The 26330-nt window shown below is 36.4% G+C and overlaps 1 protein-coding gene across 20 annotated transcripts; it reads right to left on the bottom strand.

Moving 5' to 3' along the window:
* Nucleotides 1-1224: 1224 nt before the first annotated feature.
* Nucleotides 1225-24195, bottom strand: MBIP (MAP3K12 binding inhibitory protein 1). 20 transcript variants are annotated; one of them, XM_081830615.1, is made up of 11 exons: nt 23986-24112; nt 22226-22332; nt 20122-20241; nt 19435-19498; nt 18126-18350; nt 17942-18038; nt 15148-15213; nt 14752-14904; nt 10606-10703; nt 4763-4801; nt 1225-3061 (listed from the first exon to the last, which is right to left on the bottom strand). In XM_081830615.1, exons 3-11 carry the CDS (start codon nt 20136-20138, stop codon nt 2954-2956), a joined length of 867 nt encoding a protein of 288 aa, XP_081686741.1. In that variant the 5' UTR covers nt 20139-20241; nt 22226-22332; nt 23986-24112; the 3' UTR covers nt 1225-2953. The 20 variants fall into 20 exon arrangements, 19 of the variants coding, with proteins under 19 accessions (XP_081686741.1, XP_081686740.1, XP_030892107.1 ...); XM_081830614.1 differs by lacking the exon at nt 22226-22332 and having other exon boundaries at nt 24031-24185; XM_031036247.2 differs by lacking the exon at nt 22226-22332 and having other exon boundaries at nt 23986-24176.
* Nucleotides 24196-26330: the final 2135 nt, after the last annotated feature.

Genomic DNA, 26330 nt, shown 5'->3' with positions numbered 1-26330 from the left:
TAGACTCTGAGTGCAAATGAAGAACTAGCTGTGGAGTCAAGGCAGAGGGATGGGGTAAAGGCAGGAGTGACAGAAAGGATTCCCTATTCCATGGAAAACTGGTAGAATGGAGGTAAGAGATGGCAAAATAACTAAACAATTGTCTAAAATCTCTTGGCACCCAAACCACATGTCAAGAAAGGCAAAGCTTCAGATTTAAAAGTTGTCAAATGTTGAAATGTAGGAGTGGGTTAATTCCTTGTGGACATGATTAAAATGCGGTGGTGAAAAGTTTTCTATACCAGGTTGTCTGGCTAAAAGCAGACAGGGAAAGGCAGGAATTATGTATGTTTCTTAAAGGGAAGTCTTCTACTGAGACTGTTGAAGATGAGGTTCAGATACTCCCTAGGAATTTGGAAAAGCTCAGGGCTCAGGAGCCTAACAACTGAAGGTATCTAGCAGTAGCTAGAATAGTCTGGGAAACCTAGCCCTTTTCTGCAGGATAAACATGTTGATTACTATCACCCCTAGTAAATCACTTCCTTAGACTGGAATGTAATCTGTGGAGGGAAGGGATTTTTAGGGGTAGACTGTGGAAGAAGTGCTTTCTGTTCTGCAGCCTTTTCCCACTTTTCTCCTTTATTCTCTTGAGGACAGGGCCATTAAGAACAATGGGTCTAGGAAGAGCTGAATTAACAAAAATCCTGAGGGAATGGTCATTAGGTAGCCTGGTAATTAAGGAAGCAAGCTTACCCCCACAGAAATTCCTGGCATTGCCTTTTAGTCAAGGATGTACTCAAGAAAGACAGTGATTGAAAGCTCACTAAAATTCTGGGGTAGTTATCAGAAGAACCTTAGTCTTGAACAAGTACCTATACCAACTCACAGCAACATGGTGTTTAGTCCTAGTCTCTTCTGGAGGCTCTGACTCAAAAGGATGCTGGCCCCAGACAATACTTACTAAAGTGGAGAGAGGTCGACTTGAATGTCCTTCACGCCTGAAGAACAAGGGGAAAAGGAAATCCTTCTAATGGACAGATCTGGGACCGTCAGGCATGATTTAGGAACTTATTCTGCTGCCAAGAGGGTCAAAAAACAGACTCAGGGTCTTTATTATTTAGGGGCAGACTAGTGACCAGTATTTGATCCTTTTTTTCTAGGTTTTTTCCCTACCTCTAAGTCAACCTCTTTTTCTAATTGATCATTTTCATTGACGTTTTTCCTATTGTATTTTTGGCGTGGTGGTAGTAAAATGTGCCAGTAAACCCAGAGGAGGTCATTCTGGCAGGGTGGTGATTATGTAACCAGATGGGGACTGAGCAGCAGCCGCTTGTAGCTGCACCTAGAATACTGGATCACGTTAGGCAAGACTATATATCTTGAAGGATGAGTTGTTCTACAGAAAAGAGTAAGATGTTAGTGGAACTGACCTAGTTAGTCCACATCCATTTCTTGGGAATGATTCCAAAGCCCCCATTTTTTACCAGGTGACACCACTTTCAAGGCTTCCACAAATAGTTGTGCAAGGATGTGTGCATACTGCATATTTCTATGAGGCGGTCCTGCCCCATCATCCTGGCCACAGCTGACTGAGACCACTGATCACACTGAGTGAGCCTCAGTCTCAGGAGCTGAACTAAGAGATACCAAGAGGTAAGGAGCAGTCAGTGGAGTTGTGAGGTTCTACAGAATTGGGTTCAGAGTCTGCATCATGGCAACTCAAAGGCATGAATGCCAAGACTATGGAGACAGGGCTAATATGTTACCCTGTATGGAAGAGCAGTAATGAAGAGGCCTTCAGAGAAATCAGTTCACAGAGAATAAAGCAGACACACAGATGCTTAGGTGTAAGAGAAAAAGAACAAGGGAGAGAGACAGGGAAAGAGGCACAGAGGAAGAGGGTGAGCAGAAAAGAAGGAAGGTAGGGGATAGAGACAGAACTAGACATAGAAACAGCCAGAGGCAACTGCAGACACAGAGAAAGTTATGAACTGTTGGTGACCTCCTAGACACCACAATGTCCAGCTATACTTCTTGCAATTAAATTCCAGATTTTGGATTCTTTTTTAACAACTTCCTGTTTACAGGCTATTTTAGGTAGATTTCTGATTCTTGCAGCCAAACAATTCTTGACCTAAATATCTGCTCCTTGATTGTAGCTGCATCTTATTAAATGTTTAATTTGCAACTATGGAAATACATATACTGCCTAACATAACTGGGAGGCTTTCGGGAGAGGGACTGTTTGTAACATTTAAAGACTTCCAAAAACAGACTTGGTTTTATACAGTAATAATAGCTAACATTTACTGAGCACTTCCCTTGGGCCAATTTCAAAAGCTGTGCATGAATGATCTCACCTATTCATGACAACTCTAGGTTTTATTACTATCAATGCCATTCTGCAGATATAGAAATTAAGGCACAAAGACATTAGCTTGCTTAAGGACACACAGCCAGTAAGGGAATAAAGGTGGGATCTATTGTTTATTTGCATTAAAATTGACATTAGGAAAAAAAAAAGTGTATGCATTCATTTAAAATTCATTTCAGTTGATAAATTTTTGTTGAATGCCTCTTATGTACAAAGTATGGATTTAAACTAATAAACTGGTTAATGGTGATGTTACAAATATAAAGTCCTTTTAAATAATCACTATTCAAAATAAATCTTCCTTTCTGTGGTACATACACACACACACAAATATGTGCTTTCAAATTAAGTTTTTCAATTTCCAAAATACCTCCTTTAAAACAGAAGGGAATACATTCTGACAATGCTGTTTTTAATGCCTTAATCATTTCAAAATTCACTGGAATATCTGAAGATAACTTTATGCAGGCTGGACTCATGTGAAAAGAAACCTTGACTTCAGAGGGAAGTCTACACGGATGAATACATATCCATTTAATTAACTGCAGTGTAAGTTACATGTATATAAAAAAGTCAAATGACAAGAATGAGAGGAGTTTTTCACGGAAGGTGGTGAGTAGCCAGGGATTCTGCTTCTCTTGATTTTCTGAGCAGGGCTTGTTTGAGGGCACTAATTTTTTCATCAAGTTCAGCCAGTGAATAGTTCTGCTGTAAACAACAAGAATACAGATTGCTGAATATGACTCTGAAGTACCTTAATGCAGATAAAGTGCTAAGTGAACTATAACTATTTAAAATATGGTAAATGTCTTTTTTTCCTTCATGAGAATAATTTTTAAATTGAACTATATATGTTGACTATATCATAAATTTAAAGGCATAAAATAGGGGCGCCTGGGTGGCTGGCTCAGTTGGTTAAGCGACTGCCTTCGGCTCAGGTCATGATCCTGGAGTCCTGGGATCGAGTCCCGCATCGGGCTCCCTGCTCGGCGAGGAGCCTGCTTCTCCCTCTAACCCTCCCCCCTCTCATGTACTCTCTCTCTCACTCATTCTCGCTCTCTCAAATAAATAAATCTTTAAAAAAAAAAAAAGGCATAAAATAATAAGGCTTAAATATTTCTTACTTTCTTTCTCTTTCCTAATGACAAAGCTTTCCTGGACCTCTTATACTTTGAAAGGATTGTAAAAACTTTTTCTTTAACCTACTATTCTCATAATAGTAAAAAAATTAAACTTTAGGATTAGCTTAACTGCTGGAAATTCTCTTTTGATGGGTCAACTGCAATCAACTACCTCTCCTGGAAAAAATGGATGCTCTCAAAAATTTACTCAAAATTTTACAATTAAAAAATAAGTAGTATGCTACTCTTAAAAAATAAATCAAAGGGGCGCCTTGGTGGCTCAGTCAGTTAAGTGTCTGCTTTCGGGCTCAGGTCATGATCTCAGAGTCCTAGGATGGAGTCCTGATGAAGCAAGACTTGCTCACCGGGCAGCCTGCTTCTCAGTCTCCCCCTGCTTGTGCTCTCTCTCTGTTAAATAAATAAGTAAAATCTTTAAAGAAAAAAAAAAAAAAAATCAAAAAAAATTTTAAAGTTTTCTCCAACTTAAATTTAAATTACTGCCATTAACAGCTACCAGAACCTCACTAATTAAGATTCAACTAATTAATATAGTAGTACTATGGACAGTGGTGGGCTGAAGTCAACCTCTGCCAAACACCCTTTTTTGATTTAGATGCTGCTAATTAGTAGTGTCAGCAAAGTGGGGAGGGGGTGGGGCGCCTGGCTGGCTCAGTAGGTAGAGAATGCAGCTTTTTATCTTAGGGTCCTGAGCTCAACCCCGCAGTTGGGCGTAGAGATTACTTAAAAGGTGGAGAGGGTGGGCTGGGGCATCTCGGTCGCTCAGTCGGTTAAAGGTCAGACTCGGTTTCAGCTTAGGTCGTGATTTCAAGGTTGTGATTTCAGGGTCGTGAGATCAAACCCCAGGGGCATAGGGCTCTGGGCTCTGTGCTCAGCGGTGGGGGGGGCGGGGAGGGGGTGTCTGCTTGAGATTCTCTCTCCCTCCCCTTCTGCCCCTCCTTGTGTGCTCTCTCTCAAATAAATAAATAAATCTTTTAAAAAAGGGGGGGGTAAATTATCTGAGCATTTATTATTTTTCAGCATTTTGTAACTGATATATTTTGCTACAAGTAACAGCTAGACACTTTTATATTTGACCTCTCTGATTCCATGCCCTTGAAATAAAATTATTTCTTTAATTCAAATTCATAAATTTATACTGCCCTTTTTTTTCAGTCCTAAATGCCAGGGTATGATCTAAAAGCAACCGAAGTAGTAACTTTTATTGATAAGAGAGGTATAAAACTAATTAAACTACTTCAGAAGCCGCAATGAAAATTCAGTAACTTACTTGAGGTGGTTGAACTTTTCTTCTTTTTCCAGAAAAGCTCTAGATTAAAAGTAAAAAAAGTAATCAATGCTTAGAAAATTGAAACAATTTTCCTTTATAGAATATTAAACAAAATACGGAGAACCCTGGCAGAAACACAGCCCACAACTCTCCCCAAACACTAGCTGCCACTGACATCTGTCTTCTTGTATCTTGGAGGGTACCTTCCAAACAATGATATTAATAGTACACAGTAGTAACATCGAAGCAACATGCTCCTCCTGGCTCCTTCCCAGCTTCTAATGAGGGTAATTATGGAAGGAGATGCTCTGGGGGTTTTTTACTTAGTTTCCTTTTTTACAGCCTTTCATCCCAGAATACTGAACAAGTGAAGTGAAGCAGCATTAGACAGGAAAACACAATTTAGAGTGCCAGGCCAAGGGGTGAAAAGACACACATGCACACAGACCGCTGACTGACTAATGATCACTGTTGCTATCTGTGCAAGTGTGCCTCTCCACGGGACTCACGGGAATGCTGATCGTACCCCACTGGTCTTGTCAGTGACTGGAATGGGCATGGGCCCAGTTCTGGCCAATGGGTAAGAGGTCTGCTGGGGATTGGGGGAGAGCTTCTGGAAAAAACTTCCTCACTTCTAAGAGAAAGCCCTCAAAGGAGGCAGTTCCTCTGGACACTGCTGTATCCAAATAGGACCCCTGAAAGTAGCTGTCTTGCCATCTGCCTGGGGAAAAAGCCAACACCAAGCAGAACTGAGGGGGAAAGGTCCCAATTCTTTGACAACCATGATTTAGCCAATGAATCCATTACTGTGAAGGGTGTACTATGCTGAACTTGCGACTTTATAAGATAACTTGCGCACTGTTTAAGCCAGTTTGAGTTTAAATGTCTACAACTTAAGCTGACAACATTCTCAGACATGCTGCTGAGCCTTTTAAACCCTGACCAAATGAATTTTTTTAGATTTTGTTCTTAGTCTCACAGAACCCCAAACTTCTGAATGGCAAATTAGTATATTGGTACATTTGACAAAGAAACTGTCAATGTAGGTGGCAAAAATGTTCTCATGAACATTTCTGACCACTGAGATTTAGAAGAGAAGGTAAAAATTCACATTTCCCTTTGTGTCAGAAGGTGTTTCAAAGAATTTCAAGGTGTGCCTCTTATCAGTCGTTACTGTAAGTGGGAAATCATTAAGTGTTGGAATTATTAAATATGGGGGGAAGGGTGCTTATATAAACAGGTTCCTTCCTTTGCCAAACTGAGCTGGACAGCTGTGATGGGGCCCATAGGCAGGTAAAGGCTTAATGTTTAATTTTGGTGAGAAACTCCTCAGTCTTCTACCTTCTCCAGAGGTGCCTTTTTACACGTACCTGATTAAAAGATACTTCCCCCTGTAAAAAAATTAATTAAATAAAATGTACTTCCCCTTGTTTGCCTAAGAATTTAGTCTATATTGATAGTTTCCATGTCACTGAACAATCAGATTATTACTATATCACAAAACCAAAGTAAAAAGTATCAGAATGAGGAGAATAAGGACATCAATGATTCAGGAACTTGAACACAGCAAAATGGGATCTTTGGGGGCTTATTTGAGGTGTAGTGTCTTAAATATTTCTTCTCCTTTGAGTCCCATCCCACCACCTTGATTCGGATCTTCATTTCTCCCCAGTATGGACAATGATATGTTTCCTAAACTCTCTTCCTTGATTCTAATCTCTCTCCAACTCAGACTTCATAATGCCACCAGACAGGAACCTAAATTATAGGTTTCTCTTAATTGTGCACTAGTGATACCAGCATTGCAAACTGGTTAGTGTGGCCTTCAAGGCCCTCCAAAATACGTTTGCAATTTAATTTTGCAGCCAGATCCAGCTGCCACCTCATGTGTCAGACCCACCATGCACTTGGACACGTACATGGCCTGTGCACATGCAGCTGACTCCCCTCTCCCTATTCTTTACAACCAGGAGTTACCATTATAGACTAGAGTGCCTACTACGGTCTATATGTTCAAAGATGAACAAGACACAGTGCCTTCGGAGGTTCTATATGTGTGGAAAAACAGATGTGTAAACGTATGATTATAAGTGATAAGTGCTATAAAATGAACAAGGTGCTATAAAAATGTACTTGTGAAGCATATTTACTGTTTCAAGGGTCATAATTTAAAATCAGTAAGTAATTCTTTGTAAATACTCATAAAGACTGTATGTCTTAAATAGTTTTAAGTGATGCCCTTAAAAATTTTAAAACATGACCACATTCAAATCTTTCCATGTTGAATGTGAACAGTAAAGATCTTTCCAACTATTACATTAAAAGGTGCAACAAAATACTAATCTTTGTTATAATTCCTGCTTTATATACATTTTTTTTGGAGTTTTAGGTCTGTTTCATAACTGAAAAGAACTTCACATAGTCTACTTTTGTATCTTTGTTATAATTCCTGCTTTATATACATTTTTCTGGAGTTTTATGTCTGTTTCATAACTGAAAAGAACTTCACATAGTCTTTTTTTGTTCTATGAACCAAATACAATTTCCATATTTTTCTGTTAGCTTTTCCCTTTTCATATGCTGTGCTTCAGTGTTACCCATGGTAACAAATCTCTATTCAACTACGAGTCTTCCCTGTGTTTAGAATTCACCTACATGTAAATCTGAATTAAACACATTTCATTTAAAATCTTTTCAGAGTTCAGAATTCAGTTTCTACAAAAATTCAATCCTTAAGAAATTTAATGGGCTCAAATTTCCCTTACGAACTTTAGAAGCTAGAAGACTATACAGCATATGTAGTCTTTTCTGTACACCTTTGAAAGATATGTAAAGATATGTAATTGCCATGTGTGTCCTCCCAGCACGAGGATGGTGAGAGTGATAAATAACATGCTATGTCCTCTGCAGGGTGTGTGTGTAACTCCTCTCATATGCACAGACATTCCTAGCTCTGGATCTATTGCAAGCAAGGAGTGCAGCTCCTAAAGATGGCACATTCATTCTATTATGGATGGGTGCGTGAGTGTGAGATCTTCTTTCCCTTTGGGCCTGTGCCATATTTATTCATAGACCTTGAGGGCAGAGTTAATCTGAATGTTTAAACCTTTTCAGTGTTTTGTGCTTCCTTGTAGCTCACTATTAACTTGGACATGTCATTTACAATACTAATCCAGAAGTGATCCTTCTAATCAAATATATATTGTTTAATAGAATCAGAAATACTTTTTTGAAGTACCAGTTTTATCACAGGTATGGCAACCTAACACATCCAGGCCAATTCTATTTACATTTGTAATGCTTCCTGCTGCTGAACAGTCTACCAAGTTGTAGACTTTAGGCCTCTGATAGTCTTAGTGTTCTTCCCCATTCTGTGTTTTAACTATCACCTCTACACAGACTCTCCCAGTTATACAAGTCCTACTCTTGAAAAGCTTACCTGACGGTTCTATCTGCATATCCTGACAGGACTTTAAATTCATTTTCTCCCCAAGTATCTCCCCCTTCAGATTTTCTTATTTCTGTCAATGATGGTATATAATTTTTCCAATCAGGAAGTGGACTCACCCTTGCTCTATGTCTCTTTCCACAGCCAATCAATTATCAGTATTTGTCAACTTTATTTCCTATCATATCTTGTGTTAATCTTTTCTATTCTCACTCTCTTGTCCTTTGTTTAGGATCTCACTTCACTCTAAGCTAGTATAATACTGTCTCCTTAATCTTAGTCTCTCCCTTCTCATTTACCTTCCAGAACAGTATTAGATAAATCTTCTAAATAATTTGCACAAGTTACCTCCCTGCTAAAGTGCTTTCAACAGCATTTAAACTTTAAATACTTTATACCTCCGGGTATAGTGTTTAAGGTCCTCTATAATCTGACTATTCTATCTCTTTAACCAAACACTCTAAACATTCTATGCTATCTATAAGAGATCCCCCAAAACAAGATTATGATTTGAAGGGCTGTTCTTTTGTTAACCAAGTTCAATAATAGGTAGATGTTAAGCTTTATAAGTCAAAATCAAAGAGATTAATGAAGGAGCAAGATCTCTCTGGAGGTATCTAATACTAAGATACTCTCTTGTAAGATCAATTCTATGTTAACAAGGACTATATTAACAAAGTATGAAATTGAAATAGAAAAATAACCTGCTAGGGATTACTTAATGAAGGCAGCTTGAATGGGAACAACATACAGTACACTGTTACAGGAAAAAGCATAAAATCTTTATCAAGTTTTCTAGGAAGATACATTCAAAGAATAATCCTAGAATTGGAAAGATCTTTGTAATTATTTAGTACAACCAAGAAATCTTCTAAATTAGACAACTGAAAGCCAAAGGAACTTTATGACTTACCTACATTTATACAGCTACTTCATACATGGTTTCTGAAACTAAATAAATGCTAATAGTTACTGAGGTTTTACCATGTGCTAGGCAGTGTGTTAGGTGCTTGACTGGTATTATCTCACTTAATCCTTGCTTCAGCCCTTAGAACTTTAGTAAACCTCATTTTACATTTGAGGGGAATAAATCACTAAAACTCTTTCTCTAAATTTTTGATCTTTGGGTTTCACTGCTCACATTTGTTATGTAACCTGCCTTCTTCATCTGGAAATACTTCTTTTCTGTACCTTACTCTAATACCCAATTTGCCACTTGGGAAAAACTAAGTGCTATACCTAAAATAATTTTAATTATATTTTTACCAGTGACTTGTAATGATTCATGCTAACATGAGTTATTTTACATAGTTTTTCAGATAGCAGTTTTAGTAAAATTTTCACTAAAAATTTAGTAAACTGGGCGCCTGGGTGGCTCAGTTGGTTAAGCAGCTGCCTTCAGCTCAGGTCATGATCCCAGGGTCCTGGGATAGAGCCCCACGTCAGGCTACTTGCTCAGCTGGGAGCCTGCTTCTCCCCTGCCTGCCATTCCCCCTGCTTGTGCTTGCTCTCTGGCTCTCTCTGTGTCAAATAAATAAAATCTTAAAAAAAAAAATTTAAAATTAATTTACTGAATTAAAAAATTTTGTTCACTTTACATTATTTAGTTATGGCGCTGCTTAAAAAAAAAAAGAAAACCAAAAATAAGTAAAAATTTAAAAATACGCCCCCCCAAAAAGAAAACCAAACCTCAGAAAAGGCAGGTGTTATGTACAATCACCCCAAAAGACTGAGGAAAATAACACAATGACCTCAGGATCACTTGTCTAAAACCTGCTGATATGACAAAATAGAGACTTATCAGCACAACATTGTTTCTTAATGTCCTTGGAAAAGGGGATAAGAATGAATGAATAAATAAGTGCTAGAGTTGAGGAATTAGACAAATATTGACTAGTCTTTCAAAAAGTTTGTTGGTTAAGGTAAAGAAAAAGGGTGGCAGATGGAGGTGTTTGTTTGTCTAGTATGGAGGAGAAATACAAACACGTATGAGCTGAAGGAAGGAGTCTGTGGACAGGGAGGGATTAAAGAACCAGAAAGGATAACTGACAGAGCAGGGTCCCAGAGGAAGCTTTTGTTCTACAAGATAGCATGGTCATAGTGACAGGATTGACAACTACCTAGGCTGATTTATTATGCCATGGAAATGGCTCAAGTTCGAGAATTTGGGTGATATATAATAAAAGTACCCCCTTTAAAATAATTATGAGTCTTATAAATATAATACTCAGAATCACAATTTTTTAAAAAAACTAGTTAACTCCCTACATAGGACTATGTTCATCGTTGAATTATTAAAACGGTGTTTTGCCTGTAGCAGATAAATGAGTGAACTGTGATAACGATGAAGCATCGTAAAATAAACTATTATATTTTTAAAGCCACTTATACTTACTATAGATTGAAAATATTCAGGAGAGATTCCTTCCAGTTCAAGGATTTTATCCTCAAGTTTTTTAATTCTCTGATAAATGTCTCTTGGCACTGGACCACCTAAATACATTAAGAAAAAATTCTGAGATACTATTGAATAATTCTTCTTACAAATTTTATTCTTAAAATACCATGCAGGGGCACCTGCATGGCTCAGTCTGTTAAGCAGATGACTCTTGATTTTGGCTCAGGTCATGATCTCAGGATCCTTGGATCAAGCCCCGTGTCAGGCTCCCTGCTCAGCCAGGAGTCCGCTTCAGGATTCTCTCTCTCCTTCTGCCCCTCCCACTGCTCTCTCTCAAAAAAACAAAAACAAACAAACAAAAACATGCAAAGAAGATACGCAGAGGAATGGGAAATATTTAAGCTTGAGAAGATAATGAACAAGAGTAAAATAAAATGAAATCCTTAGCTCACATTTTCAATATTACACATTATGGGGTATATTATTCTATTGTACCGCTCCTCAAGCCCCATTTATGCTTCCTGTTTTGCCAGGAGTTTTATTTTACGTTAAATTCATTACAAGCTACTGAAGAGTTCCTGTACAGAACAATTTGTACTTCTGATAGAATATGATAGTTCCTTGGGAGGAGAAAAATGCACAGGGACACCTAACAGTTCAATTCAGTTACTGCAGTATGTCTTTATCACTTTCTTCAATTTATATTTCTCCTTACATGCCACATTTCCTCCTTTAACCTAAAAGAATAGTAAAGAGGAGCTTTATCATAATTCTTAATTAACAAACTTTCTGTGGAGGGGGAAGGTAAATTAAGGTTATTCAAATTTCAAGGTTATGATTATATTCCAAATCCTCTTATTTCTTGCACCGCAATGTGACCATTCTGTCTAGACCCCCACCAACTCTGTATGGATACTACAACCTTCAAATTGGTCTCCTTGTTTCTGCCTTGCTCCCAGAGTCTATTCTCAACACAGCAGTGACCCTTTTAAAATGTAAAAGTCAGATAGTGTCATTTCTCTGCTCAAAACCTTCTAGTACCTTTGCATCTCACTCACATTAAAAACCAGAGCTTTTACAGTAGTATCCAAGGTCCTACACAATTTGGACATTCTCTCCACACCCTTATCATTCTAGCCACTTGATTCCTTTTTTCTGTTATTCAAGTAGGCCAAGTACTCTCACCTGTGGTTCCTCTGCCTCCATATTCACAAGGCTTGGTCTCACCACCTTTAGGTCTGGGCTCAAAAGTTACCTTATCAGCAAGGCCTTTTCTGACCACCCTTTAAAAAATACCAGTGTTACAACCACCCCCCTCCCCTGCAATCCCTATCCTTTCTCTAATTTTTTTCCAAACCATTACTACTACTGGATAGTCCTATATTTTGTTTATTTATTGCCCATTTCTCCACTTTAATGTAAGCTCCAGGAGGGCATAATTTTGTTTTGCTCATTGCATATGGCTGTGCAGCTTGTGCACTGCACAAACCTAGGAACCATCAGTTCACAAACTACACAGGTGCTCAATATTTACTAACTGAATGAATACATAATTAGATAATCATTATTCAATTAAAGCATATGGGCAAATTTTCATATCAAAAGTATCAACTTGTTAAATACGAAAAATCTAGAAGTAGGTTTCTTTTTTGAGAATGTTTACCTTAGAGTCTGGGTCATTTTTGCTCTTGAGTAAGGTAAAATGAGTAACTTATTCATCTTGCTGCCCTCTTTACCTAGAATGCCCTATGGCTCACCTCTGTATCTTTCAAGAGCCAGTTCAAGCTTCACTGATTCAGTGAAGCACTGCCTGAAATCTCTTCACATGGAGGCTCCTTGTGCCCCACCATACGCTTCCTTCATAGTGTAAGATTCCACTTCAGTATTATTCTTTCTTCCAGATTATAAAGGTCTTGAAGCTAGGGACCGCAACTGTATCATTTTAGTATCCCTTGTGTCTAAAATAGCACTTGGCACATAGCAGGCATTCAAAAGATATTTTTCATAATTAACCACCTGATATTATTAGACTTTTTTATATACAGAGAGAGAGAGCCCGTGCAAGCCAGGGGAGGGGAGAGGCAGAAAGAGAGAGATGTGGCTGGGGAGGGGGGATCCCAAGCAGGTTCCACGCCCGGTGTGCAGAACCTGACGGGGCTCAATCTCACGACCCTGAGATCATGACCTAAGCCAAAAATCAAGAGTCGGACGCTTAACTGACTGAGTCACCCAGGCACCCTGATACTATTAGACTTAATAAGCCAATCCATCCTTTTTTCAGTGTTTTTTTTTTTTTAATCCATTTAGTTATGGGGGAGGGGATTAATTTTTAATGCTAATCTCTTATTACCCTTGAAGTTTTACTCAGTCTCATCTTCTTTTACTTCCACTCAGCAAATACTCCAGCTAGACTGGACTCAGAAATTCCCCAACCAGATTTGTGTGCCTTAGTGCTTTTTGCAGATGGTATTCCCTCTTTTTGGAATAATTTGCTCCTGCCTGCTGACAAATTCCTACTAATCTTTCAAGGATGCAAATGTCACTTCACCAGGGATACCATCTCTTGACTTCCCCTGAAAGAGCTGAACGCTAACTTTGTGTACCCACTGTACTTTGCATATGATCTGAAAAGGTGAAATGAGCTCATTTAAAAACTCCTGAATACCTGTTTTGTGCCAGACACTGCACTAAGCACAAAGTTAATGAACATGAGTTTGCTCTCGCAGACGTTACTACCTATCAAGGGGAACAGACATTAAACACACACAACTGTGATAACTGCTATAAAGGAGGGCAGGGAGTACCAGGTACTACTGAGACTACATGAAAGGGGAGTCCATACCATACCAGTCTGGGATCAGGAGGGGAAAGTGTGGGCAGGAGAGAAAGCCTTGGTGAAGGCCCTAGGACAGCAAAATGAGTGGGAGTTGGGAAGCCCAGAGATGGGGCTGGAACTATAGATGTAGATCATGCTACTTAAAATTAAAATCCCCTCCCATCCCAAGCTCCTTTCTCTTCTCTTGGTCAAGCTGCTTTTTATCCGTAGTTCTTCTTGTGTAGCATATAATTTATATACTAGAATTTTTGTTCACGTGCATTCTCAGTGCCTAGAATAGCACCTGGCTTATAGTAGGAACTTAATACCTATTTGTGGAATAAATGAATAAATACTAAGTTTGGTATGCACATAAGGGTAACAGGAAACCATGAAAGAATTTTTAGCTGGGGAATAGCAAGATCAGTAAGATCAGAACTTCAGGAAAAGCAATTTGGCCACTGGTACAGAATTGGTCTCGAGGAAGAAATCTAGGGGCAAAGCAACCAGCTGATATCCTTCCATCAGTCCAAGGCAGTGAACACAGTGACTTCAACTGGAGTAGTAGCTGTGGAAGTAGAAAGAAATAGGTAGATCTGGGAGATATTTAGAAGACAGAATCAACAGGATCTGGTGACTAAATGGGGAGGGAGACTCAGGCTTTGCAGCCAGTTAAGACTGAGGTTTGATTTCTACTTGTCATTACTACCTTGGGCATGTTGCTTGAGCTCTCTGAACTCAGTTTCTGTATCTGACAGTAACAGCACCAACAACTCACAAGGGTACTGAGGGTACTGTTAAGTATTAAGTTAGTTGACATGTATCAATACTTTGAGAGTGACTGGCACTTAGTATTATTCGATAAATGTTAGTTCACTTCCCCTGTGGCATTTACGGATTTATATGCTTATTCTGACTGAAAGATCCTTGAGGACTAAGATCACACTTAGCAATACTTTGTACCTAGCACAGTGGGTGAGAAGAATGAGACACAGTCGTGGTTAAGTTATGAAATTGGTGGCAGGAAAAAGATTACATTAATTTTCAGCTGTGACTTAATAAACTGAGAATGTCAGGACCTATTTGGAATCTATTCCCATTCTACTAACAGTCTCAAGCTGGTGAGAAGTGTAAGAGGAGGAAGAAGAGCATAAACACATGAACTGTGGATTCTTTGAGAGTAGGGACTATGCTTATTCATTTTTGTACCAACCAGAACAATGTTTTGTACATGGCAGATGCTCAATGAAAATTTTGTAACTAAATAAATTGGAGTTTAACTACTGACAAAGGTACATTTATGGGGCACCGCCCAGCATTCCGCTTACCTGTCTGCAATCTCAAGTGAGCCTCAATATTTTGTAGTCGTTCTTCGACAGCCTGATTACCACAATCTCGGAGCAAGCTGTTAGGTTTATGACCTGACCCTTGAATTCCTTCAGGTCTAGTCTGTGGTCCATATGTATTCACAACTCTAGAAACTAAATTAAGAAACTTCTGAAATATAAATTTAATAGGCTTAAAAGTCAGAAATTCTATCTCCCTAACAGTACTTCATATTCTTTTTATAAAATCCATCTGACCATCAAGCCAAGTACGAAGGCAAGACTTTTTATTTTGTTTTAAAATAAACAAAATTTAGATAGGAAGTGATTTCTACTTCATTTTGCTTATAATCTAGAATAAGCTTCTGACAATGATGAAGATATGTAGTGGATACTTACCTTTTACATGACTTTTAAATCCCGGGTAAGGAGTAAAAACGGCATCAGTTCTTGCACAACTGTTTTCTAAGGAGAATTTAGATGAGTGTAAGTTTAAGTATATTCTTAACTTTAAATGTATGAGATTTTGATAAATTTCCAATAATTCATATTAACATACTACTAAGAGAATTATTTTAAATAATAGTAATTAAATCACCATCTCATACAGGATAAAATATAGCGAACTTTCCCCTCTAAAATTTATAATCTTTAATCTTATCTAATTTTCAGATTTGTATATAGAAAAGTCCTTAGCATTAAATGGCATAATTTAATTTTTAATAAATTCTAATATCCCCCCCAAACCATCTGAGTCTTTGGAGAAAATACTTTATAGTTTATAGAGAGCATTTTAATCCTAAGCCAAAGAGACATTATTCCCTTTATTTCATCATAGAAATAAATAGAACTCATTACTTTTACTGAAAAACCTTTTTTAAAAAATTCAGCATTTTAGTATTATTTATTGATCAAACTAAGGATCATCTAATAAAAAGGATTAATTATACATTTAACACATTTTTATTTCAGAACTCCACACAAAAGAGATCTTGAAACCTCAAGAATAACACATACTTTTCCACTTTATTTAGGTTTCCAGTGCTCATTTTAAAAAATCTCTAACAAAAGCTATCTATCCCTTTCCAGACCACTCTTTTCAAAAAAATGCAATTTTAGGAAAAATAAGTTGTAAAAATTTGTTCCAATTTTTTTCTAAGTTGAAAGGTATAATTTTTTTTTTTTTTCCAAATTAGGTATCAACAAATAAATTACAAACCCAGGGGGAAAACTGGAATAATGCTAACATAATATAAAAGTTTCAAATATTATAAAATATTTAAAATGACATTAAGTAAAACTATGTATTGCAGTAAATTTCTTGAAAAATTCCCGATTTATAATAAAAAATAGATGGTAAAAGAGATACTGAAAGAAAATTTTTTTTCCCTATGGAATTTTAAAAAAAATCTATTGTTTATACTTAAGTCAGACTGACAGGTATCAAAAGAATACAATAACACATTACAATACATGCATATTTTTTTCAGTCTAAGTTTCCTTAATAGTTCTGCTGGCAAATCAAATTATGTGAATATAATTCCAAATTCATCTTTTATATATAGATACTAAACAGAATCATTTTCTTTTTCTTTCCTTTTTCTTTTGAGACACATCAATATACGTTTAAAGGGCCATCACTTCTCCATTCTCTTTTTACCATCTCATGGGGCTAAGGGTTAAAAAAAGAAGCTATCATCCATTCCAGAGTTATATTCCAAGTATATAGATTAACTGACCCATCAGTGAGAAATTCAGCATGGTGTGAAGATAGTGAATGTATGAGTGCTAGTCCCTGTCCACAGCAATTCTTGCTAGCACTGTTTTGAGCCAGCAAGGGATTGAATGGGCCAAGGAATCCTGCTGAGCATTTCAATTCTTGTCAATTTCTATCCCCTGGTGGTTTATAATAATAGAGTTAGCAGGGAGAACAGAGGAATAACATTAGTGACACATGTGCTTGCTCCCTCAACAAACCCTTTCTCACGGGTTGCTTGCAGTTGGATGGATTGTAGTACCTGAGATTATGCCACTACTGTACCTGTTCTAAAAAGCTAACAGGAAAATATACTAAGTCTAGAGAGATGCATGTATAATGTTAACAGCAAAAAAGGCTGAATTTAGGACCCACTTGAGCCTGTATTATTTCATTATTAAGAGAATCAGTGTACCAATATAAGAGTCAATTCTAGGTTCATCTGACAATTCTGTATTCATAATAATTAGCTAAGAGATGTTAGAGGCAACAAGAAAAATGTTCATTCCAATTAGGAACTCTTCTCCATAATTTTTTCTAAGAACTGCTTGTTCTGATTATTACTATGATGCCTGAGTAAGATCTATGCCAGTGTTTTGCAGTATTCTGTATTCTGCAGCATACCTGCAGATCTGTAAATACACTATAGCATCAAGTAAAGAGGAAAAGGAGAATCTGATGAAAAACAGCAAATGTATACATTATGAGAGAAAGGAAAAAAGCATAAGACACCACAGTCTTGATGACAGATTGCTTTTATCGTGACAGAAAACATTTCAAAAAGCTCAGGAGTAGTGAGAAAACTGCTCCCTCTTGAGGAGTATTAATTTTACTAAGTTTACTTATATATTAATACAATTTCAAAAGTACACTTACAGGCTCAAAATTTATATAACTTAGTTCCTTCTTATTAGTGAGACTGAAAAATGCTGCCACCCATACTTCATCTTCATTTCCCAAAGAAACTTTAAAAAAGAATCTTCACCTGTGGTAAACATTAGCCCTTTTATGTCTGCATTTATTAGATTTTTGCTAACCAAAATGAAACCCATTTTTAAAACTTTTTTTTGAAATTTTTTATTTTATTATTTTTTTATTTGAGAGAGCGAGCGAGAGAGCACAAGATGGGATAGAGTCAGAGGGAGAAGCAGACTCCCTGCCGAGAAGGGAGCCCGTTGCGGGACTCGTTCCCGGGACTCCGGGATCATGACCTGAGCTGAAGGCAGCCGCCTAACCAACTGAGCCACCCAGGCACCCTGAAGCCCATTTTTGCAATGTAGTCTTATTAAATAGAATTTCTGCTGCCTGTTTCTAAATAAACCTGTGAAATAAATTGTGATTTAATGTTACTCATTTTTAAAAACAAATGAAAAATCAGAGCAACTCTAAAAACTGTGCTTAAAATCCTATGAAAACTAACTTCTTCCAGGTAGTTACCTTGATTACAATCAATAACATTGCAAAATTCCCTGACGTTGTTTTCATTGATTTCAGCTTGCTTTCTTTCAATAAATGCAGATATTCGTCTGTCAATCTATAAACAATAACGCATGTTTTAACAATTTGAGCATAAGATTTAAAATAATACTCTTCCCCCCCGCCCCCAATAAAACCTTCTTACTTCTGCTTTTCCAGCCTTTATTTGAACTACTTCTGGATCAAAATGGATCTGTGTCTTTTTCACATCTCCTAAATCACAATCTTTGTGCTTTTCTTCCTCTTGTAGGTCACTAATGGGAAATTTGGCATTTACTTCATTCTTGTTCCCCGTTTCTGTTTTTTCTATCTCTCCAACAACAGTTGTATTCTCCTCTTTAATCAGAGGCTGAAGTTTTGCTAAAAAAGGCTGAGAAGAACACAATTCCATCTGCAGAGGTTCAAACTAATCAAAATTAATTACACATTTAACATTTATATAAATTTCTGCTAAGTAAACATATTATTTAATATCAATTAACTACATATAAAATGTTGGCATATCAGGATACATAGATCTGATCACATGTAAGTGTTTGCTGTTCTCTGCTATTGTGACATTATCATTTGGTATAAATCTGTTAAAAAAAAAAGAAAGAAAACCTGAGGAAATTTAAAATTTTCTTTGAGGGAATCATTCTGTCACTCATCTTCTATTTTGTGCCAAATCAAAGCCTCAGCCTCTGGCACCAATGCCACTTAATTAACATGTCATTCAAATGCCTCCTCAGAACACTAAGGCTTAGTATTTTTCCTCCTTAACATGAGAGCCAGTGCTCTCACTCAGCAAAGCCCTGCATTATCACTGTATCACTGGAGATTCTCCACTTGAAACTGCAGTTGGCCAAAGTGAATGAGAGAGCATAGACATGAAATATATAGGTGTTATGCTGAGTGAACACTCAGGCTTTTCCTGACATGGCAAGATATCTTCTTAGGTCATGAAATTAAATTTTTAAAAAGAAAGTGAACAATTAAAAAAAAAAAACTACCAAGATCCACAGCTGAAAAGAGATATATGCCTATCACTATACTAGAGGGGGTTAAAAAAACAACAACAAAAAACAACCCTATTGTATAATGTAAATTATACTACTCACCTCCCTCCCCCATTAATCAGGCCTCAACTGAGTTCTGTCGCTCATTATTTCTGTCCTTTAATATTAGGGTTAACTATTTCAACATGAAACAGAATTAAAATTTCCCGTAAAGTCACTGAACAGAGGGCTGAAAATTAATGTTTATTCCATTAATCAAAGCACACCCATACTTGTCAATGTTCCAGTTATTTTTTCGTACCTGTACTTTTGCTTCCGTTGTTTACTATACCAGGTACTCTTCTGAAACCTTGTAACATCTTAATAGCAGTAAAATGACCAATCCAAATAGTTCTTCCACTTACCTTTTGACACTCTGTATTTTATACTTTGATTAGAGATAAACTGCAAACTTACAATTATAATTGCAGAGATGTTCAATTGGAAACCAGCAAGGTCATAATACTGTTCAATTACTGAACTGAAATATTAAAAAAATATAGCAGTACTATTATAAATAATTCAATGTTGATTTCTAATATAGAGGATGAATTATTTCAAAGTGTTAAGAAAAAGAAAAGATAAAATAGTGACTGGCTACTTACTAAGATGAGACATTAATGTCACAGAAATTACTTTCTTTTTAAAAACTATGCTGAAACTGTTTAATTGCAATAGACACTCCAGGATGTGTCATGCTGGGATAATGCCACTTCTTGAACCACTGAAAGCACTCCATGAGCCTCCAAACTCACCCAAGGCATGGAATCATTATCATAGCATGACACACACCTGCCGTGTCTTATTGCTTAATTATAACCCACCATAGATGCAACTGTATTGAATTTTCAGTGCAAGTCTAGAATGGAATAGAATTGCATTCATTCAGTTTTCATAGCCACATCAGCCTATTGAACTATATTCCTGAGACTGTCCAGATCACTATATAAACTAACAGATTTGGATCTAAAGTGGCTGAAGTAACCTTTTATTGATAACACTATTAATACAGTGGTAAGAACTGACAAATACTCTAGCTTATAATTTAACTATCATTAATTTCTATTCTCAATACTGACTTAACATTTTTAACAAGAAATTTACCTGTAAATATAAAACATGATGCTCAAGTGCACTAAAGAGCAAAGCGGGCTGGAATGCCGAGAGGCTCTGGAGCTTGTTCCAATCGATTGTAATTTTCACCACATCATCTCTGAGGTTAAGCTTCAAAGGGGCAAACCAGCAACATCACAAAAATTACACGATTAAGCTGTGTATATGGGATGTCACAAAAATAATATTTCTTTAGAGTAACATGCCTATTTAGCTCAAAGTTATCAGATTTTTAATGATACATTAAAATGCTCTACCTAGTTACCATTTTAAAAGGCCAAGAAAGATGTAATTTTCATAGAAAAAAAAACAATGATATCTCATTCTAATTCTATTCTTGGGTCTGTGTAATGGGACCATCTTACAGGTGAAACCATCCACGAAAGATGGAAAGATGAGGCTTTTTTGATACTTCATTATCTAAAACCTTTGGATGAGGGCCAAGTATTTCTAGCTCAGAACACTAAACAGAAGGGGCAGGCACATTTATGAAAGTTCTGATATAAACATTTCTTTTTGTTAAATATGTACACAAAGACATAACTGATATATATCACTATTCTGATGTTTTCTGAATCACATTTTTATCGTTTTCAACTTTAACCAATTTTAAAATAATTTAAAAATCAACATTATTCATACATATTATAAAGCCTAGGGATAAATGGCAACGTGTTTATATACTTTAAATAAAAAACTGTAATCTAGCTGTGGAAATCTGAAAGTGAAAAACAAAGTCTTCCACAATAGTGAAATAAATGGTCAGAGACTGAATGGAATGGCTAGATCTTTTGCTAACTAGTATTTTCTAATACTTGTGAGGGCTTGTCATATAAAACTTCTTATAAGTTGGCTATGTGTGACCTATTAGAATAAATTATATACAGAAAACTACCAAGAACCCAAATATAAAATTAATATCAAAATCAGTGAAAATTTTAGAGGGAAAGCCTCCGTCTCTAGGCTTCCAAGTGAATAAAAGTGAACCTCCATAAACTTTTCTAGGTATATGTGTTTATAGCATACTATAAAGATATACTGCATGGTAGAATTAAGTTTATTTTTTTCAGAAATCATTCATTAAAAGTCATGTTTTCTACAAAATAAAGGCAAGTATTACATTAGTTCAAATACAGATGTTATGAGTTGTGATTATAATAAAACAAAAAGATGAATCACTGTACAAAGAACCAGAGATCCAAAGTTACCAAAAAAGGCACTATACTGAATACTATATGACAAAAATTTACCACCCTTTACATGAAACAAGAAACATTAAAAATCTATATCCGATGAGTATAAAGAAATAGGAAGTCTTGGATAGGCTGCACTGGCAAAGATTAGTTTATAATCACTAAGGTTTTACATTAAGAATACTGCATTAATCTTAGTTTATATTAATGCCCATAAAAATTTCATTAGACAACAACTTATGTATGGAAGTAAACTATTACTGTACTTCTATAGTCCTCTAAGACTGTTAAAATCAGTTGATAACAAATTTATGAATAGAGTTTAGGGATAACACAGACAAATCCTCAACCAAAGTAAAGCATCAAATTTTTTGAGAAAATAATAACTTACAGAAAATAAATCTTAATGTTGGGATCATATTCTTTCAATTTAACATAATTATGTAAGACTTTCAAGCACAATTAAAGATACTTGGTTTTTTTAAGAAAACCACATAATAATGATATTAATGAACTTTAAAATTACCCCAATATATCCAACTATTTATTCAACAAATTCCCTATTAGTAATATGAGTTCTATGCATTTTTACCCTTTATACTTGTAATTGTAAACCATTCACTCAAAAATGTAGTAGTCTGACATTAATAAGGACTATTTAAATATGCATTTTCAGTAAAAACTTAATATGAAAATCCAAGCTAACAATAAATAATGCTTCAACTTGGTAAAATGAGCCATGCAGAGGCAAGCAATAAGGTTAAAACCAGTAAATTTGAAATCTGGGATACTTTTTAACATTCAATTTTATGTTTCCTATTGAGGAGAGCCAACAATATAATGATACTATGCAGAATGAAATTAAAGGTATGGAAACTTTTTTTTTTTTTTTTGAAACTTACATTTAAAAAAACATCCTGTAAACTTGTTGCAAAAGTAAATAGTGATTTTCCTCCAGGGGCAATTTTATAAGTATTACGGCTTTCATTCTTATCTTTTAACAATACATCTCAAAATATAAAGAGTAACATCAAAATGGTTAGTATTTAATCGATGAGACAATGATTTAATTTTTTGACACTTATATAGATGGCTCCTTCACTGTGTCACGTAATCTTTCCAAATATTTACTCCAAACATTTTTGACAGGTGACATAATCACAAAATATGTATTAAAATTTGTAAATGAGTTTTAAAAATTCAGTATGCAATATATTTCAAAAGAAATGTTTAAATTATTTAATGTTACTTTAAAAAATATCTTACCACTGAAAATAAAACTTCTGTAAATTATAGGTGAGCATAAACTTTTTTCATCTTGACATTAAAATACAAATAAACCTTAAAACTCCAATGTCCAGGACATAAAACGTTCTTAAACCGTTAAACCATTACAGCTGTTGGGTGATAAGACTAAAATATTAATGTCCCCAGGTCTTTAAAAAATTTTAGTAAGTCCATGGCAAACAACTGAGTTCAAAAGTTACAACTTTTAGCAGATTCTATTAATAATTGTTCTGTTACACCAAACAAAATGTTAACTTAGAGTAATGCTTTTTTTAAGTCACAACAAACATATAGGATTTTAAAAATACTGAAATAAAAAAAAATAAAAAAAATAATAAAAATACTGAAATAACCTTTTAAAAAATTTATTCTCCATCCACCCATGGCTTTTCAAAATACTTTTTTTACAAATCAGACAAATGTTCTGCTTTCATAAAGGAAGTTAACATTATCTTTGACATAAAAGTCTGCTGTGCCTACTACATGCACTAGTACCAACCCCATAACCAACTTTTAGAGCTGGAAAATATTCCAAGATACAAGAGAAAAGATTTCCTTTTTAAAAGCAAACAAACTTATTTTCAAGTTGTTTCTCATTTATAGTATGCTTTGCATTTTACTTCATGAAACGAAGTAGTGAGTTGATTGGAATAGAATGTATTAGGAGTACTTTTATTTAAATCCAATTTATTATGACATTTCTGCAGAAGCTGTTTATCAGCCAGTTAAATTAGTTAATAATTAAATGACGATTAAACAACAGTTCTGATGCAAACTGTATCAACCATGGATAACTCATCCAACTTTATGCAAGAAGTATTTACATTAATTCCTTTTATTTTCCTCCCCATATGAAAGGGTAAGAGATGCACACAACAACCAGAAGGGAAAAAAAGAAAGAAACCAAGTGACTCCTAAAAGCAAATCACCCAAAAAAGGCGGGGAGAGCTTTTCCAAAATTCTCAGGCCGTTACAAACCTATCAATTTCTATAATGAATTCACTGAAGGAAAGGGGATCGTGAGCGCCAGGCACCTTCCAAACCCACAAAGCTTTTTACACGTCATTCTCTCCAAGCGTGTTCTTCTCGGAGCGGGTTTTTCACTTACACTACGCTCTCTCACTCTTGGGGAGAAGAGTTGCAAGGAAATCTGATCTGCAACCCATCCTGAACTAAGCCCGTACGGCCATCCTCACTCCGACCTTAGACTGCTGGGCTCGGGCTCCTCCTCCCGCCTCAGCTAGTCTGTCCTTATCCCCATCAGCCCTCCGCAGCCCCCCGGCAGCCCTCCGCAGCCCCCCACCTCCGCTAGAGGAAAAAAGGGGGGAGGGGCCGGATAGTTCCCATACCCGTATTCCCACAGATCACCACTCACTTGTCCCACCAGGCTATGCAGAGAGCGAAAGAATTCGCAGAGCACCTCTTGGGAGAGATTAGGGCTGCAGCTCCGCTCCAGACTCCTGTCACCATTGCTCGAGCGACTAAGCTCAACGGCAGCAGCCATGACACCTTCGCAGGCTACCCCCGCCACCACGAAGTTGTGCTCACAACGCCCCCTCCTGCTTTCGTCGCTGGCAGATGACGTAAAAAACACAGCGTCTCATTTAGACCGGGCCTTTGAGGACCACCTCTCGTTATGACTGACAAGACGGTGCACCAATCAGGTGCAGCTATATCGTCACGCCAAGGACCAGGAGCCGGTAATTGCTGACCTGAGCGAGGCTGTGTACAGCGTTTGGGATGGTGATTGGGGAGGTGGTCTACTGAGGGTTAGCATCCGAAGCCTATCTTGATTTTTAGATGTTGCTTATGAGTGTTGGTAAGAGGAAACTTATAGTTAAATGTTAGAGTTTTAGAAGTTAAGTTTTTAAATTAAAATTTTTAACATGGCGCTGTGGAGTGGTCTGAGGAAAGATTGCTGGTCGGGGATGCAGCAGTATCCACACCTGCTTGTAAACTTTGGAAGACTCTTTCACATAGAATTGTCATACTTAGAACATTTTCACCTTTACAGGGTTGTTTAAAACTTACATAAATTAACGTCACTAATTTTTCATGTGAGGAGCGGAGGATATGAAAGAACAATAAAATGCCCTACTCTTCCTCGCGTACTATCAAGGGAATGACATTAATTACTTTAAATCTGCAAAATAATTATGTTAAGTTTTAAAACGTACATCAGTTGCTATTCGTATCTGGGTGATACTGTAGAGACACTCGCCCTAAAGCTTTCAAAGAAGTCAGACACTGTCAATACGATTCTAACCGTTTAACCCAAGTAAGTAATTGCATGCGACACAGTATTTGAAACTAGAAGAAGACATAAATCCGAAGTGAAATTTGACAACGTATTATTCATCAGATTTATTAAAAGATATTTGAAGGACTTTTATAGTCCAAGTCTAAAAAGTTTTGTTGTCCAATTGAAAAAAAATAGAAGAATTTTAAATGTTAAGCTCTATTCCAAAACAAAACCCATCAGTTCATAGATAAGGGATGAGGTATTTAAAATTCTTAACCCTAATAGTCTAATGCATTTACAGTAGAGGAAGCAAAGGTGGAAACTTGCACAATATGTATTCTTCAGTTTTAGAGTAGGCTGAATGAAAGGAGCAGAATAAGCATCAAGGAACTGGAATAGGGGCAGTAGAGATAAAAGAACGCCTTTGACCTGTCCCTAGGGAGCCTCTTAATTAGGCTTTCATTTCCAAAGATCACCAGGCTTGACAGGGTCTTGAGAAATCTTGTCTGTTCCCTTCCTCACAGCAACATATACAATTTATAATCCCGCCTATGTCTAGAAACATGCAGAAAAGATTTCCCAATATGTAATCCCAAATTGAGCAACCTTCTCACTCAAGGCACTCATCTCCATATCTAACTAAAATTCATGATTCTTTGCAGTGCTAGCAGATTTTCTTTGCCTCTGGTTCTCTTTTTAGAGGAGAATAATTAAAACAGTAACTAGAATTTTTTTTGTAACAAATCAGCAACCAGTTTCAGATCATTTGTTTTCATCTAGGTGTGAAGGTTTTTTTGTTTTTGTTTTTTACCTTTTTTTTTTTTTTTTACCAATATTCAGGACACTGGTAGGAAACAGTTGGGGACATGCTTTGTATATTATAAGAAGACCATCTTTAATAAGGCACTGCTCATTCCTGTCTATGCCATCACTGATTTTGAAATTTCAAGTGTTACTTGTTCCCTTGAGCCTCTATTATAGAAATGATGGCCATTTGATTTTTATATAAGTTCTCTATGTAATTCTGTGTTTCGATATCCAGACTTCCACTTATATCTTCGTATTGCTTACTGAGATAATACTTGGAATTTAACTCTTTTATGCATTATTTCTACTTTCTAGGGACCTTTCTTACTTCTTCCTGATGCTTATTACCTTCATTTTAGAAAATTTCTTATTTTCTTCTATTTATCTTAAATAGAAGAGTTCATAGGCTGAAAAGATGTGGATTTCCTTGGGCTAACTTTAAATAGAAATATGTAGATAGTAATGTATAACAAAAATATGATGAAAGCTATAACATTTAGAAAGGAAATAAAGGAAATAATTTTCCCCTTATAGAAGACTAATTATAGTTTATAAAGTGGGTTCCTGAAAAATCTGCTACCTGGCAGAAATGATTCAAAGTGTTGGTCTTAGCATTACCAACAAAATTAGAAATACTGTCCTGCAAGTTTATGATAAGAATTAACTGAGAG

Source organism: Leptonychotes weddellii, chromosome 9 (assembly GCF_054177405.1).
Source record: "Leptonychotes weddellii isolate Sample4059 chromosome 9, ASM5417740v2, whole genome shotgun sequence".
Classification (NCBI taxonomy): domain Eukaryota; kingdom Metazoa; phylum Chordata; class Mammalia; order Carnivora; family Phocidae; genus Leptonychotes; species Leptonychotes weddellii.
Note: the sequence above shows the minus strand (reverse complement) of the source record. Positions and strands in the feature narration are given on the sequence as shown.